Genomic DNA, 18,042 nt, shown 5'->3' on the forward strand with positions numbered 1-18,042 from the left:
TATATTCTATCGCTGGAATGACCTACAACAGACGGCAAAAGAGAAACGATTGGAATTTGGAATCTCTATTCTATTTTGATTCCTTCAGAGACAATATGTGTCTAAGGCCTGTGAAAAGCAATATTACCATGGTAAAATAATGTTGCCAAAGATAGACATATTTGAGACATTTATCACAATGTTTGTGTTTTGTTTGTTAAAATGAGTTAGGAGAAATAACTAGCCTAACTGTACGAGGATTACGTTCAACTCTGTTCGTCTTTCGTTTGTAACTACACACCTCAACACACTGCGGTCTATTTCTTCTATTCAAAAGCAGAGCACAAACTTTGAGCGAAATGTTTTGTCGCGTTCTTGACAGACTTTCTCCCACACCACCCTCCACCCACACCTTTTAACCCTCTCGTGTTAAATGGAATACTCTAAATTAGGTTGAAATAATAACTTCAATTATAATTCAATGAATTAATAATAGATGAGGCCAAATGCGTTGGGAGGTCAATATTCAATAATTCATCACGCCGTTATGTTACTCCTGATGTGATGTGCTGCAGGAATGTCATTGCGTGTCTGATTGAATAACTCCAGATTCTTTAATCTCAAACAATCCAAAAATAATACCTCAAAGTATAAAGATATATTTAGCTTATCAAAAACAAATACATGTATTGGCCCCCACCCATGTTGACGGTTGTATTTCTTAGGCCTAGGCTATATGTGGCATCTGGTTGACTAGCTCCAGATTGTAGTCCGGATAGTATCAACCCCAAAATAATAACAAAATCAGTGAACATTTATCGATAAAATGGATTATCGTTATTTATTAAAAGTACATAAATAGCCTATTTAGAAGTTGTTGTTTTTTTACGCATGTGGGGAGGCCTATATGTGGTGTGTGTGTGTTTTGTGTCTTCAACCTACGTTGAAAATTTGATTATGACTGCAAATGAGCGGCATATCAGTCCTATATAACATTTTCAAAAACTGCACGAACTCCCGAAAAGTATAGCCATGCAGGACAGACAGAGAACAATACTCCATTTATGGGTTAAAACCCAACTGCATGGGTTAAATTCCATTCCTGAATTCAGTAATGTCACATCAATTGTCCTGCACCTGTTAGCTAAATAAACTTAGGTGGATGGCCTAAACTTTCCTCAGATTGTGTCTTGATAGTCAACTTTTTCTCTGTGATACACTCTTAGAAAAAAAGGTTCTGGATAGAACCAAAAAGGGTTATATTGCTTGCTTCATATGGTACCCTTAAAGGTTCTATATAGAACCATGTTGTAGGGTTCTTTGATCAGAACTCCAGGGGTTCTTCTTCACTGAACGAAAATTGATTCCATATAGGGTTCTATGTGGAACCGACTTCGGTTCTAGAACCTTAAGGGGTGCCATATATGAAGTAAGCATATAACTCTTTTTGGTTCTATCCATATCCTTTTTTGGGGGGATATTGCAATGTGGGATATTCCAAATTCAATTGCTATTGCATCCATAATATATTACATATCCTTTTCTATAGGCTCGGAACTTTGAGGCGTTTATATGATAACGTCTGCGAGGCCTCAGAGCGCGCGCTGCCTCATCTCACCAAATTTGTGGCACTGCCAAAGGCCGCGCAAGGCCGCGCACACTCTGGTCACTTTAGAAACATTCGCTGACCCAAATGACCTAGAAATACGTAATTATTTTTAGTGTTGGTATAGTTATTAGGTTTCTATCGACTGCAGTTCATGAATGTCACTATGAAACACAGGGAAAAGTTCCAAGTTGAACTAACTACCTGACCTGACCAGGACTATTCCACTAGCCTACACCTGACACCTCTATCCCTAACTCATCTCCCTCTTTCTCTCTCCGTTCCTCTGCGGCTGGTAACGGTAGCGCAAGACAGTACAGGCAGCCCGTAATCCCCGCTGCCCGTGATTTAGCCCGAGCCCGCATAATGCTCCTAAACCCCCAGCTGCTACCCTGGCCACTTGCTCCCCGCGACAGACTGCGAACAGTTCGCGTTATTAATAATTCAACCAACTCGACGCTTCCACGAGACCACGACCGGCTGATCTCTCTGACCGGCCCGGACGCTAATAAGGCTATACAACTGCCCTCATTCTTATTCCATTTTAAAGAGACATTAACCTCCTTTTGTGTCGCTGATATTGTGGAATAAACCGCTACCAGTATTGATATTGGAACGTAGGCTACGGCTATCACCTCAGCATTTTACACGAGGATTTTTCGACAGGTCTTTGTTGCTGCGGTGTAGGCATTTTGATATCTCGGCAATGCAATAACGATTTTGAAGACGTCTCTTTCATCTCGTACGCTTTGAGGAGGAGGAGGCGTGGGACCAGGGGACTCTCCGATTGTGGATCAAGAGTGAGAGAGGGGGACAAGGGGGAAGCAGAACGAGAAGACAGACAGTGGAGGAAGAGATTGGGGTGTTGGTGTTAGTTTGGATACACATTTTGGAAACGGGAGCAGAGAGCTGTTATTTTGAAGGGGGAGAAAATAAATAAACAAAAACTTACTTTCTATCTTATCTCCGTCCACACAGTATTTTAGCTATTTGTGAGACGTTTGTTGGTGGTTCGGCGTCTCTCTCACGTCACTGATTAGTTGCAGAACTTTCTTTCACCGCTCGGTGTTGAAGGCAGCAGGACTTGGACTCGAACGTCTCCCGAACTTATTGGGCTGTCGACGAGCGTTGACGATGGATGCAACTTGCGCTAACAAATGAAAAGAAGAATCCAGAATAACGAGGAGAAGTAGGGAGTCTGCTGCTACGCTGTCCGTCCTTTCCTTTTCTCTCGCAGAAGAGAAGACAAACTTTTTCAAAGACCGTTTTCTGGGCCACAGGCCGACTTGTTTAAAGGACTTGTTTTTGCTTCCGGTAACACCGAAGAAAAAACAGAGTCGCGCTCTCTCGCCCTCTTCTCTCCCTCTCGCTCTCTCTCACTTTTTTTGGAAGCAGAATTTTTTAAGTAAAATGGGTCTTTGAGAGAGTTGGCACATCTCCCTGCGCTATAATGGTACGTGCTATGTAAATTAATATCATCACTGGAGAAAGCCTTTCAAACTATTGCCATATTATTTCTAAGGTTGATATGTAGAATACCTTTACACTTTAACAATATGTTATAATTATGTTACAATTAATTTAAGAGGGGATTTATTTGATTTACGTCAGTCAAAATCTACATCTCAGTCGAAAGAGGAGTATTTGTTATTGATTAGACTAATTACTTTAGCGCCTACAGGTGTATTATTGTATTATTTAAGTAATATTATTTCATTTCGCGGGTGACTGTGTGACACTAAACGGTTTAAAGTGAAGCGCCACATCAAGCCAAGCTCACCTGTATCCCTGATGCTTGCTATAACTGTCTAGACAAGTACTACTCCGTTTTGTTACTGTGACGTGTCTGACTATCATAAACAGCTTATTATCCCACATTTATTTTCTCACACTTTTTTTTATTTAAACACGAATTTTGATTAAATGTAGGCCTGTTATTATTTATATTATAATTTATTATAATACATTATTTTACATTTATTATCACATTTATAATATTTAGCTTATAGGCCTATTATTTATTATTATCGAAGTCAAAATAAATATGAGGCTATATAAAAAAAATTTTTAAACATTGAGAACAAAATAGTCGTCTGAATATAAAACCCATGTGATGACAAAGTGGCGGGATGCTGGGTCTATTCTGCGGTGGTTAGCCTACATCAAAAGGAATAACCAACGACGACAGCATGTTTTATCGTTCTAAGAGAGCAGTTTGACAGGCCAGAATATAGGACAGTGCGGGTGGTTCTTGTGTGTCGGAGACCAAATGTTCAATCTTTTAGAAGCTTCATTGTCTGGGGTGCATCTCTTTCAAATCAAATACATGTGTATTTGTTGTGTATGTATACACAGATTAGCAGATGTTAAAGCAAGCGCAGCGAAATGCTTTTGTTCCTAGCTCCAGCAGTGCAGTAAATGTCTAACAGTACAATAGGCCTACTAATACACAAATAATCCCAATCTCTTTCTCTCTTCCTCCTACTTGCGGAATTGTCTTTTTTTCCCCCTGTAGCCTGTTGGTTGTATTTTCATCAATGGGTCGGCTAATTGAGTTGCGTAGTTGATGACACTTCATATAGGCTCACGAAAAGGGAGGGGGAAGCGGGAATAGATTTACCCTCAGTATTGGTGTGTTTTTAGTTCCTAGGCCCGTTCAAACCATCCAATGGATATCAGACGTGTTTTTTTGTGTGCCAGAAGCATGTGGGTTCCCTTGCCACAAGCTATAATAATAATATGCTAATAATAACTAGAATAATATATAATATGAAATAAAATATCATAGGATACTATATTAATAATATAGCCTAAGATATACAGCACATAACATACACTGAGTGTACAAAACATTAGGAACACCTGCTCTTTCCATGACATAGACTGACCAGGTAAATCCAGGTGAAAGCTATGATCCCTTATTGATGTCACCTGCTAAATCCAATTAGTGTAGATGAAGGGGAGGAGACAGGTTAAAGAAGGATTTTTAAGCCTTGAGACAATTGAGACATGGATTGTGTGTGTGTGTGTGTGTGTGCCATTCAGAGGGCGAATGGGCAAGACAAAATATTTAAGTGTCTTTGAACGGAGTACTGTATGGTAGCAGGTGCCAGGCGCACCGGTTTGAGTGTGTCAAGAACTGCAACGCTGCTGGGTTTTTTACACTCAACAGTTTCCCATGTGTATCAAGAATGGTCCACCACCCAAAGGACATCCAGACAATTTGACACAACTGTGGGAAGGATTGGAGTCAACAGCATCCCTGTGGAACGCTTTTGACACCTTGTAGAGTCCATGCCCCAACAAATTGAGGTTGTTCTGAGGGCAAAAGAGGGTGCAACTCAATATTAGGAAGCTGTTCCTCTCCTTAACTCTGAGTGTTCCTAACCGCATTGGATTACCATTATAATCTCTGTATCATAACTCTTCGTTAATATATGATTTAATATGAAAAGGGACAGATGCATTATACTTTTGATAGTTGTTCAGTTTTTAAATGTATTATCTGTTTTGTATACACTCAGTGTATATAGAAAAGTCATTATTATTCAAGAGGTCACTAATAATAATATATTTTAAGTCCATAGTTACCATTAATAAAAAAAATAGCATTTTATGTGTATTATTCAGGCAGCATCAGTAATAATATACTGTAACCTACACTCCAGTTTCATTAGGAGTTATATTGGTGTAGTCCTAGGCCTTCTCTTGAAGCCTGCTTTCTGAGGCAAACACCAACCTCTGAAATGTACTGCTTGATAGGGTGTGTGGTGTGTGTCTGATGTGATTTGGCCGAACAGCACCAATCATTATTCAGTCTACACAGCCCGTCAGTCTGACTGGCTCTCATCTGCACACATGGAATTTCACATCACTGGCTCTCAAACATACAAACATAATATGATCCATTAACAGGTTATACTGTAGGGCTGTGACAGTCATGGCATTTTGGATGATGGTAATTGGCCAGCCAAATGACCGTTGTCACCGTAATAACCGTTCAAGTAGCCCCATAGGAGCAAATTGGAGCAAAACAGGAAGTAAATATCTGTGCTAAAATGTGCGGTGTGATTTGTTGATTCAACTCAACTGAAATTACAAAAAATACACTCCATTGCATGAGCCACATCAGTTAATATCATTTGAATGAACATTCTACATTACCATAGAAATTATTGAGTGTACCCATGAGTTTAACAGTCAAATTGCCAGTGTTAGAGGTTCCAAGCCTGTTCTATTCATTCTATTTCTATGTGCTGCTGCTGCATTGTGGAGGCCGTTGCCTAGGCAACCGAAGACTAGTTTGCTTGTTTCAGCAAGGAGCATCAAAGTTTCATCATGTTGTTAAGAGTCCATGTTAAGCCCAAAACAGACTCAACTGCATGAATGCCCGGCTTTCCCGTCTTCAGTCAGCTGTTCGTTCCACACAAAACGTTTTATTTTTTAAAACGGTTATGACGGTTATTTTACTTTCATGAGGGTCTTCATCCATAACCATATGGTAATTGTGCCAGCCCTATGTTATAGGTGACTTAGTAAATACTGTAGAGCAGCCTTTCTCAAACTCGGTCCTCGAGACCCCAAAAGTGCACCCGCGGGGTTCCGATGACAGAGTTCTGGTACCCCCTGCTATAGCAGGCCAGGGATGTTAAAATAAGTTCCTGAAAGATAGAAAAGTTGATCCTAACAAATGGTTAGTTCATGCATCAATGAGCACGATAATACAACACAAAACATCATTAACAGCATTGACTAGCTTTCCTGTAGTCTAGATTGTGGTTATTATTAGCCTCCGATTTGGACTTTGAGCTGCCTCGTTTGTCAAGTGCAGTATTGTTTTTGGTGAGTTGGCAAGGAGGTGTAAACCTTGACATCACATCATCACCATGATATTTGACTGATTTGAAAATCTGGATTCTATTTCTATGGGCTCATTGAAACGTGTGTTACCGTTATATGCCCCATTGAAACGTGTGTTACCGTTATATGCCCCATTGAAACGTGTGTTACCGTTATATGCCCCATTGAAACGTGTGTTACCGTTATATGACCCATTGAAACGTGTGTTACCGTTATATGCCCCATTGAAACGTGTGTTACCGTTATATGCCCCATTGAAACGTGTGCTACCGTTATATGCCCCATTGAAACGTGTGTTACCGTTATATGACTCATTGAAACGTGTGTTACCGTTATATGCCCCATTGAAACGTGTGTTACCGTTATATGCCCCATTGAAACGTGTGTTACCGTTATATGACCCATTGAAACGTTTGTTACCGTTATATGCCCCATTGAAACGTGTGTTACCGTTATATGCCCCATTGAAACGTGTGTTACCGTTATATAACCCATTGAAATGTTTGTTACCGTTATATGCCCCATTGAAACGTGTGTTACCGTTATATGCCCCATTGAAACGTGTGTTACCGTTATATGCCCATTGAAACGTGTGTTACCGTTATATGCCCCATTGAAACGTGTGTTACCGTTATATGCCACATTGAAACGTGTGTTACCGTTATATGCCCCATTGAAACGTGTGTTACCGTTATATGCCCCATTGAAACGTGTGTTACCGTTATATGCCCCATTGAAACGTGTGTTATCGTTATATGCCCCATTGAAACGCTTGTGTTTTGTAATCTAATGCGGTGTGGTAACTCTCCCTGTGTTAGAGCTCAGAAGGAAATTACTCCCCAAGATCAGCCTATTGTGGGAAACAATGAGGTTATTGTAACCAGGAGAAACATTATTGTTGAGTGCACATACCACAGTGTGGTTTCACGTTGTTAGAGAGTGTGGTTTCACTAGTAAGTTACCACAGTGTGGTTTCACGTTGTTAGAGAGTGTGGTTTCACTAGTAAGAGTATCTCGGTAAAGACAGACATGTAGGGACAGAGTTATTGTGTTACATACATTAATACCACCCTTCTACTGTGTAACTAAATGTATAGTGTTGGCCTATAGGATCTCCCTCACTACTGTGTAACTAAATGTATAGTGTTGGCCTATAGGGATCTCCCTCACTACTGTGTAACTAAATGTATAGTGTTGGCCTATAGGATCTCCCTCACTACTGTGTAACTAAATGTATAGTGTTGGCCTATAGGGATCTCCCTCACTACTGTGTAACTAAATGTATAGTGTTGGCCTATAGGGATCTCCCTCACTACTGTGTAACTAAATGTATAGTGTTGGCCTATAGGGATCTCCCTCACTACTGTGTAACTAAATGTATAGTGTTGGCCTATAGGGATCTCCCTCACTACTGTGTAACTAAATGTATAGTGTTGGCCTATAGGGATCTCCCTCACTACTGTGTAACTAAATGTATAGTGTTGGCCTATAGGGATCTCCCTCACTACTGTGTAACTAAATGTATAGTGTTGGCCTATAAGGATCTCCCTCACTACTGTGTAACTAAATGTATAGTGTTGGCCTATAGGGATCTCCCTCACTACTGTGTAACTAAATGTATAGTGTTGGCCTATAGGATCTCCCTCACTACTGTGTAACTAAATGTATAGTGTTGGCCTATAGGGATCTCCCTCACTACTGTGTAACTAAATGTATAGTGTTGGCCTATAGGGATCTCCCTCACTACTGTGTAACTAAATGTATAGTGTTGGCCTATAGGGATCTCCCTCACTACTGTGTAACTAAATGTATAGGGTTGGTCTATAGGGATCTCCCTCACTACTGTGTAACTAAATATATAGTGTTGGCCTATAGGGATCTCCCTCACTACATGGTGCTGGAGATACAGTATATTGGGTGGGTTATGCAGGGTTTTGTTCCAGCCCACTTACACACCTGTGCTGGGCTGAAGTTGGAGACATGTGAAGCGAACAAGGACAGAAAGAAAGGAACAGCTTCCTGGGATGGAACACAGCTACAATATATCTTTATTGATACAATACAGCCTGGTATAAATACAATATGTCTTTATTGATACAATACAGCCCTGGTATAAATACAATATGTCTTTATTGATACAATACAGCCCTGGTATAAATACAATATGTCTTTATTGATACAATACAGCCCTGGTATAAATACAATACGTCTTTATTGATACAATACAGCCCTGGTATAAATACAATTCATCCTTATTGATACAATACAGCCCTGGTATAAATACAATATACCCTTATTGATACAATACAGCCCTGGTATAAATACAATATATCCGTATTGATACAGTATAAATACAATATATCTGTATTGATACAATACAGCCCTGGAATAAATACAATATATCTTTATTGATACAATACAGCCCTGGTATAAATACAATATATCCTTACTGATACAATACAGCCCTGGTATCAATACAATATATCCTTATTAATACAATACAGCCCTGGTATAAATACAATATATCCTTATTGATACAATACAGCCCTGGTATAAATACAATATATCTGTATTGATACAATACAGCCCTGGTATAAATACAATATATCTGTATTGATACAATACAGCCCTGGTATAAATACAATATATCTTTATTGATACAATACAGCCCTGGTATAAATACAATATATCCTTATTGATACAATACAGCCCTGGTATAAATACAATATATCTGTATTGATACAATACAGCCCTGGTATAAATACAATATATCCTTATTGATACAATACAGCCCTGGTGTAAATACAATATATCTGTATTGATGCAATACAGCCCTGGTATAAATACAATATGTCTTTATTGATACAATACAGCCCTGGTATAAATACAATATATCCTTATTGATACAATGCAGCCCTGGTATAAATACAATATGTCTTTATTGATACAATACAGCCCTGGTATAAATACAATTCATCTTTATTCAATACAATACAGCCCTGGTATAAATACAATATGTATTTATTGATACAATACAGCCCTGGTATAAATACAATATATCCTTATTGATACAATACAGCCCTGGTATAAATACAATATGTCTTTATTGATACAATACAGCCCTGGTATAAATACAATTCATCTTTATTCAATACAATACAGCCCTGGTATAAATACAATATATATTTATTGATACAATACAGCCCTGGTATAAATACAATATATCCTTATTGATACAATACAGCCCTGGTATAAATACAATATATCCTTATTGATACAATACAGCCCTGGTATAAATACAATATGTCTTTATTGATACAATACAGCCCTGGTATAAATACAATATGTCTTTATTGATACAATACAGCCCTGGTATAAATACAATTCATCTTTATTCAATATAATACAGCCCTGGTATAAATACAATATGTATTTATTGATACAATACAGCCCTGGTATAAATACAATATATCCTTATTGATACAATACAGCCCTGGTATAAATACAATATATCCTTATTGATACAATACAGCCCTGGTATAAATACAATTCATTTTTATTCAATACAATACAGCCCTGGTATAAATACAATATGTCTTTATTGATACAATACAGCCCTGGTATAAATACAATATATCCTTATTGATACAATACAGCCCTGGTATAAATACAATTCATCTTTATTCAATACAATACAGCCCTGGTATAAATACAATATATATTTATTGATACAATACAGCCCTGGTATAAATACAATATATCCTTATTGATACAATACAGCCCTGGTATAAATACAATATATCCTTATTGATACAATACAGCCCTGGTATAAATACAATATATCCTTATTGATACTATAGAGCCCCACATTAGAGGTGTCATAATACCCATAAACCTAGCGGTCAAACAATCGTTTTTCCACCATTCATTTTTCCAATAAGAAATGTTATAAACACTTAAAATAAGGGCTGTGTTTTGTGTAGGCTCACCTTGGCGTGACATTTTGATAACCATGTAAATCTCTCTAGGACAAGGTGACTTTTATCAATATATTCGTCTCTATTTACTCTCAGATTAGAAAATGCTAATTAGCATCAATGTCGACATCAAGGAAAACTACCAATCCCTGTAAACTCCAGCTTGTCATCTCTAGCTGACAGCTTTGCTAACAGTTATTGTGTCAATTCAAAACTTGCACAAGACAGGTCACAGAAATGGCCATTTAAAGAAATGTAGCCAGGTTTTATGGCTATTATGACTCGATACAGACCTAGTATAAATACAATGCATCTTTATTGATACAATACAGCCCTGTGCTAGAAGTTAGCTATTTGTTCCGCGGTGACGTTTCCCCTAGGGACAAATGTAGGATCAGTTTTCCCTCCCCCAATCCTAACCTTAACCATTAGTGGCGGAAACGCTAAACTGATCTAAGATCAGCGTCTAGGCCGAGGGAACTTCACCCTACACCTAGCTACCTGTCTTGTCTAATATTTGTCACCATGCCAGGTGCGTCTCTGGGGTGTGGCGGTGTACAGTAAGTCTGTCCTGCTGCCATGCAGTTCTGTATGAACTTGTTCACCCTGTCCTGTCCGCCTTGAACTCTTAGGATGCAAGGGATTTTCTACTCTATGTCTGTCAGTCAGTTAGTCAGGGTAATTGCTGGCCTGGGCTGGCCTCCATTGTCAATGCTTTATTCATTCAGCCACCCACGTACTGTCAGTCACCCACACTACTCACACTTGTTATGGGTAACGGTACTTGTCGTGGCCACACAACACTGTATGCACGCACACACACACACACAGCTATGTCTTACTATAGTTGTGTGGACCAACAATTGATTCCCATTCAAAACGTTAACCTTATCCCCTAAACCTAACCTTAACTCCTAACCCTAAACTTAACCACTAACCCTAATTCTTACTCAAACCCTAATCCTAACCCAATTTTTTTTTTTACAAGTGACGACTGGCAATATGTCCTCACTTCTCAGAAATGTAGGTGGTTTACTATTCTTTTGAGGACTTCTGGTACTCACAACTATAGTAAACGTGTACACACACAGTCACACATAATGAATTGACACTGAAGTGAAGTCAGGTATTTTCTAAAGGAGTTTCTACACACCTACAGAATGTGTGTACTACATATTGCTCTAACCACAGTCTACTGTTGTGTAAACCTGCTATGCTATTAAGCAGAAAACAACATTCAGCACCACTCTGTCTTGGCTTCAACATCTGAACCCATTAAACTAATGTTAAACCCCCTAAAAGTGAACTGAAATAATTAGCACAGGCCCCATATCCATTCCAGAACCGCACACACACACACACACACACACACACACACACACACACACACACACACACACACACACACACACACACACCACACACACACACACACACACAACCAATATTCACCCCCTCCTCCCTCCTCTTTCTCTGTTTTTCTTTTGCCCTCCTCCCTCTTCACTCCCTTCCTCCCTCTTCACTCCCTTCCTCCCTCCTCACTCCCTTCCTCCCTCCTCCTTCCTTACTCCCTCCTCCTCCCTTCCTCCTGCCTTACTCCCTCTCCTCCCTCCTCCTTCCTTACTCCCTCCTCCTCCCTTCCTCCTGCCTTACTCCCTCTCCTCCCTCCTCCTGCCTTACTCCCTCCTCCTCCCTTCCCCCTCCCTCCTCCTCCTCCCTTCCCCCTCCCTCCTCCTCACTCCCTTCCTCCCTCCTCCTCCCTTACTCCCTCCTCCTCCCTTCCCCCTCCCTTCTCCTCCCTTCCTCCTTCCTCCTCCCTTACTCCCTTCTCCTCCCTTACTCCCACCTCCTCCCTTCCTCCTGCCTTACTCCCTCCTCCTCCCTTCCCCCTCCCTCCTCCTCCCTTCCTCCCTCCTCCTGCCTTACTCCCACCTCCTCCCTTCCTCCTGCCTTACTCCCTCCTCCTCCCTTCCCCTCCCTCCTCCTCCTCCCTTCCCCTCCCTCCTCCTCCTCCCTTACTCCCTCCTCCTGCCTTACTCCCACCTCCTCCCTTCCTCCTGCCTTACTCCCTCCTCCTCCCTTCCCCCTCCCTCCTCCTCACTCCCTTCCTCCCTCCTCCTCCCTTACTCCCACCTCCTCCCTTCCTCCTGCCTTACTCCCTCCTCCTCCCTTCCCCTCCCTCCCTCCTCCTCCCTCCCTCCCTTCCTCCCTCCTCCTCCCTTACTCCCTCCTCCTCCCTTCCCCCTCCCTCCTCCTCACTCCCTTACTCCCTCCTCCTCCCTACCTCCCTCCTCACCCCCCTGAGATAGCGGTGTGAAAAATCAAATTTTTTCCAAATTTTCTCCCTGAGGTGGCTCTGGCAGGGATTCACATGCCTTTCATACACTCCCCCCCCCTCCCCCCTCCAACACACACACACACACACACACACACACACACACACACACACACTGGAACAGACCGGTTTCGGCCCAGCCTTTGATGTGCTTGCCATTTCATGCAGGTTGGCTTCTTTGGTTTATTGGTGTCTGTGCATACGGCTGTGTGTGTGTGTGCGTGTGCATGTGCGCACGTATGGCTCTGTGTGTGTTTATTTGGCATCGGCATATCCTGGCCACCAAATTCATAATAATAAATAAAAACAATAATGCTGATAATAATTACTGGTTGTTAAAGAGAGAAACTGACAACGGTTGGATAGTTGTGATGATAGTTCTGCAGCCAGAATAACTGGTTTGGGAGAACAGCATGAACTATCAGGTGTGGTGTGTACTGTGCTGGGCAGCATGTGTGTGAACATGTGGGTTTGTGGCTGTGTGTGCATGGGCACGTGTGTGTGTGGCCATTTGGATCAATCCCAAGGCTCAATGGAGGTGTGTGTGTGTGCTTGTGCATGTGCGTGTGTGTGAGAGAGAGAGAGAGATTGTGTGTGTGAGAGAGATTGTGTGTGTGAGAGAGATTGTGAGAGAGAGATTGTGTGTGTGTGTGTGAGAGAGAGATTGTGTGTGTGTGTGTGAGAGATTGTGTGTGTGTGAGAGAGATTGTGTGTGTGTGAGAGATTGTGAGAGAGATTGTGTGTGTGTGAGAGAGATTGTGTGTGTGTGATTGTGTGTGTGTGTGAGAGAGATTGTGTGTGTGTGAGAGAGATTGTGTGTGTGAGAGAGATTGTGTGTGTGAGAGAGATTGTGTGTGTGAGAGAGATTGTGTGTGTGTGATTGTGTGTGTGTGTGTGTGTGTGAGAGAGATTGTGTGTGTGAGAGAGATTGTGTGTGTGAGAGAGATTGTGTGTGTGAGAGAGATTGTGTGTGTGAGAGAGATTGTGTGTGTGTGAGAGAGATTGTGTGTGTGTGATTGTGTGTGTGTGTGAGAGAGATTGTGTGTGTGTGTGAGAGAGATTGTGTGTGTGAGAGAGATTGTGTGTGTGTGATTGTGTGTGTGTGTGTGTGAGAGAGATTGTGTGAGAGAGATTGTGTGTGTGAGAGAGATTGTGTGTGTGTGAGAGAGACTGTGTGTGTGAGAGAGATTGTGTGTGTGTGAGAGAGATTGTGTGTGTGAGAGAGATTGTGTGTGTGAGAGAGATTGTGTGTGTGTGATTGTGTGTGTGTGAGAGAGATTGTGTGTGTGAGAGAGATTGTGTGTGTGTGATTGTGTGTGTGTGTGAGAGAGATTGTGTGTGTGTGTGACTGTGGTTATTAGTGTGTTCCAGTACAGGGTTTTGGAGATCTCACCTCCAGTTGGGCCATATGGTCCACAATACATCCCCACAAAGAATCTCTCTTTTGTCAGTTATACGAAGCCGGATGGCCATTTATTTAACCAACTGGATCTTCCATCCTATATCCATCTCACGTCTTTCATATCAGATGGTTCAAAAAAATGTCTCAATTAACACATTTGCATTGGGTTGGTGTTGGTGATCCACTTCCAAACAGGTCAGAGACTCTGTTTGCATCCCAAGTGGCACCCTGTTCCCTTTATAGTGCACTACATTTGACCTGGGTCCATAGGGGTCCTGGTCAGAAGTAGTGCACCTTAAAGGGAGTAGGGTTCCATTTGGGACGAGGCCTCCGTTTCCAACGCCTTGGTCTCTTCCCTCTAAAATGTTAATTAGCCTGTGCTTTGAGATATTTCCGCTCAGGGCTGGCCATATGGACCAAGCATATGTTCTGTATATACAGTACAATATATCATTCATACATGGCTCAGGGATGAACATTGATAAGAGGAGATACATTTGGGACAGAACCGAAGGGGGATTGGTTCAGTACAAAGGGAGACAGTGTATTTTGGGGTCTGTGTTGTCCCTCCCTTGACAGGTGGAGAGCATGGTGTTGCTTCACCTTTATTCTAATGTGTAATGACAAGGTTTCCATGTGTTCCCCAATAGGACGAGAAAGGTTTTCCTGTTGCGATCATTCAGCCATCCTTCAATATCCTTATTCTGTAACTGGGCTTTCTCCATCCAACTGCAGAACACCATCTTTCACCAGGCCACACACACACACACACACACACACACACCAGTAAACGAGCCAGCAGCCAATTGGACCAGCCCATGTGCCCAGTGCCAACACGTAGCATTTTGGGTCCGGGCTTAGCCAATCAGAACAACTGACACTGTCTCTGCCCGGGACGTCCAATCACAGAGGGCCTGTGCACCTGGTGATGCATTAGGGGCCGGTTACAGTGTTAACAGTGGGCTTCAGCTCAGACAGTCAGACCCCCAGACACACACACACACACACACACACACACACACACACAGACAAACACACACACACAGGTGCCGTGGCTAAGGTCCATGAGGAGCACAATAAGACCTGCTATCTAACACGTGTCCTGGCACTGGACTGGGTGGCAGCATCCCTTTCCCATCATGCATTGTGTTATCAGTGGGCTGCCTCTCCCTCCTTCTCCCTCTCCTTCTCTCCTTCTTATCCCAGCTCAGTGTTCTCTGCTCTCTCTCCCTCACCCCCTCTCTCTCCCTCTCTCCCTCTCCCTCCCTCTCCCCCTCTCTCTCCCCCTCTCTCTCAACAATGAGAACAGTGTGCCCACGTTAAAAATGAGGGCCTCACCGTAAAAATATGTTTATGTGCTAATAAAGATGATTAGAAATCACACAAGCCGCAAGAAATAAAAAACCGTTGTGGGCACAGATGATAAGACCAGAAAATGGAAGTAGGAGATAGAGAGTGAAGGAGAATATTTACATGTTAGTAGACGGTCTTATGCAGAGGAACTTACAGGCACAATTAGGGTTAAGTGCCTTGCTCAAGGGCACATAGAAATATTTTTTTACCTAGTTGGCTCGGGGATTGGAACCAGCAACCTTTCGTTTACTGGCCCAACCGGTAGGCTACCTGCCGCCTAGCAAGAAGGAGAGCGAGAGAGTGGGATAGAGAGAGGAATGGAGAGAGAGCGTTCATTCCGAGTGGAGGGATATGAATAGCCTTTGTTTTCACCACAACTCAGGGTTGTGTGGTCTGCCAATGTCTGGCTCTTATTATGGGCTTTCTGTCGGCACTGCAAGTGGTGCGCACGTGTGTGTGTGTGTGTGTGTGTGTGTGTGTGTGTGTGTGTGTGTGTGTAGCGTCAGAGGGCATGTACAAATGCATATATGTGTTAGTGATTATGTTTGCACTCATGTGCTTATATTATATAAATATAATCTCAGTCTACCAGGTAGGCTTTTTCTGGAAGGGGGGGTTCTTTCTCCTGGTCTATCCGGGAAAGTTGTGAAATTTAAATAGGAATTCACAGAACTGTGCGGCTAGCTACCTGGCTGTGGGATTTGGGCTCCAGCTAAACTGAGTGGAGTGGAGTGGGTTAGCCTGATCCAATCAACCACAGCAGAACTGGATGGAAATGGAGCTGTGTCTCACACACACATACTGGAGCACACACACAACACACACACACACATACTGGAGCACACATACACACACACACACACACACACACACACACACACACACACACACACACACACACACACAACAGGCCGTTGCCAGATCCTTCCCTTCCTTTAGAATACAAATTAAGCTTCTCTGCATACAGAATAGTTAGTACACTTCCCCTCTGAATACAGAATAGTTAGTACACTTCCCCTCTGAATACAGACTACTTAGTACACGTTCCCTATGAATACTGACAAGTTTAGACACTTCCCCTCTGAATAAAGACTACTTATTACACGTCCCCTCTGAATACAGACTAGTTAGTACACGTCCCCTCTGAATACAGACTAGTTAGTGCACTTACCAGACAGAAGATATATCAGCCTCCATCCGAGATGTAGACAGGATGTATTGAAACTTGACTTGAGTTATTTGCATGCAACCTGTCATTTCCGTGTGGGAATTGGAAATGAACACAGGTGTAGTTTTGTTTTCCATTGAAGGAAGCAGTCTCTAGTCTTGTCTTGGGGGTCTATGGGGTAACATTGAAATATAAACAAATGATGTGATTTGTGCCAACAACGTGGCCAAGGTGAACAAAGAAAATAATCAACTATCTGTGCAGGTTTGTGTTTTGTTGGTTTACTTGTAGTTAAATGTATCCTGGATATAATCTTTATTTAACGGATGAAGGAAGATGAGTTAGACTGGTCTTGTAAGGCAGGGTTTACCAAACTCCGTCCTGCTCCCCCCCCTTCGGCTGCACCTTTTGTATTTTTTCAGTAGCACTACACAGCTGATTCAAATAATCCAGGACGGAGTTTGGGAACCTTGTTGTAGGGGATAATATTAAAATGTAATCAAAGCTCTGATCGGTGCCAACCTCATGGTGAGCAAGGTGAACAATAGAATAATTAACTGCCTGTTCACAATCCTTCTGTGGTTGTTCTTTAATTGTTTCTTGTGTTCTGTATGTTCATTTGTTCATCTATAATCAAAATGGGAGAAAACAAATATGTGAGGAACAGAATGTTTCAGTAGTAAAACAAAAAGGCGTTCTCTATAGTACCAAATCCGTAAACAGGAGCTGCTTTTCCCAGAATTATTCAGACTGCTTAACGATAAGCCTTAAACTACTCGTAATGTAATTCACTAATAAACCACTGCAATTTAGGCCTTCAAATGTGATGTGTGTGTTGTGATGTTATGTTAGGTTATGTTATGTTATGTTATGTTATGTTGTGTTATGTTATGTTATGTTGTGTTATGTTATGTTATGTTAGGTTATGTTATGTTGTGTTATGTTATGTTATGTTGTGTTATGTTAGGTTATGTTATGTTATGTTGTGTTATGTTATGTTAGGTTATGTTATGTTATGTTGTGTTGTGTTGTGTTGTGTTAGGTTATGTTGTGTTAAGTTATGTTATGTTATGTTAGGTTATGTTGTGTTATGTTATGTTATGTTGTGTTATGTTATGTTAGGTTATGTTATGTTATGTTGTGTTATGTTATGTTAGGTATAGAAATCCAATCAACAATGAATGAATGAATTATTGCGTTTCAGGCCACTGGCACGTACCTGGTGAATGAAGACCCATCCAGAGGCCCCGGGATGCCCGAGTGTTTTCTCGTGTCTGATTCCTACAGGGTACGTACACACACACACACACACACACACACACACACACACACACACACACACACACACACACACACACACAC

At 41.6% G+C, this 18,042-nt stretch overlaps 1 protein-coding gene across 1 annotated transcript in view; it reads left to right on the top strand.

The window, feature by feature from the left end:
• Positions 1-1,924: 1,924 nt before the first annotated feature.
• LOC115147355 (nuclear factor 1 X-type) overlaps positions 1,925-18,042 on the top strand; it is a gene marked incomplete in the record, with an annotated part of 152,111 nt that continues 135,993 nt past the window's right edge. Inside the window, 2 exon segments of the mRNA XM_029689564.1 lie at positions 1,925-3,038; positions 17,885-17,968. Of these exon segments, the coding sequence (XP_029545424.1) occupies positions 3,036-3,038; positions 17,885-17,968 (87 nt within the window).

Source organism: Salmo trutta, chromosome 14 (assembly GCF_901001165.1).
Source record: "Salmo trutta chromosome 14, fSalTru1.1, whole genome shotgun sequence".
NCBI classification, from domain to species: Eukaryota; Metazoa; Chordata; class Actinopteri; order Salmoniformes; family Salmonidae; genus Salmo; species Salmo trutta.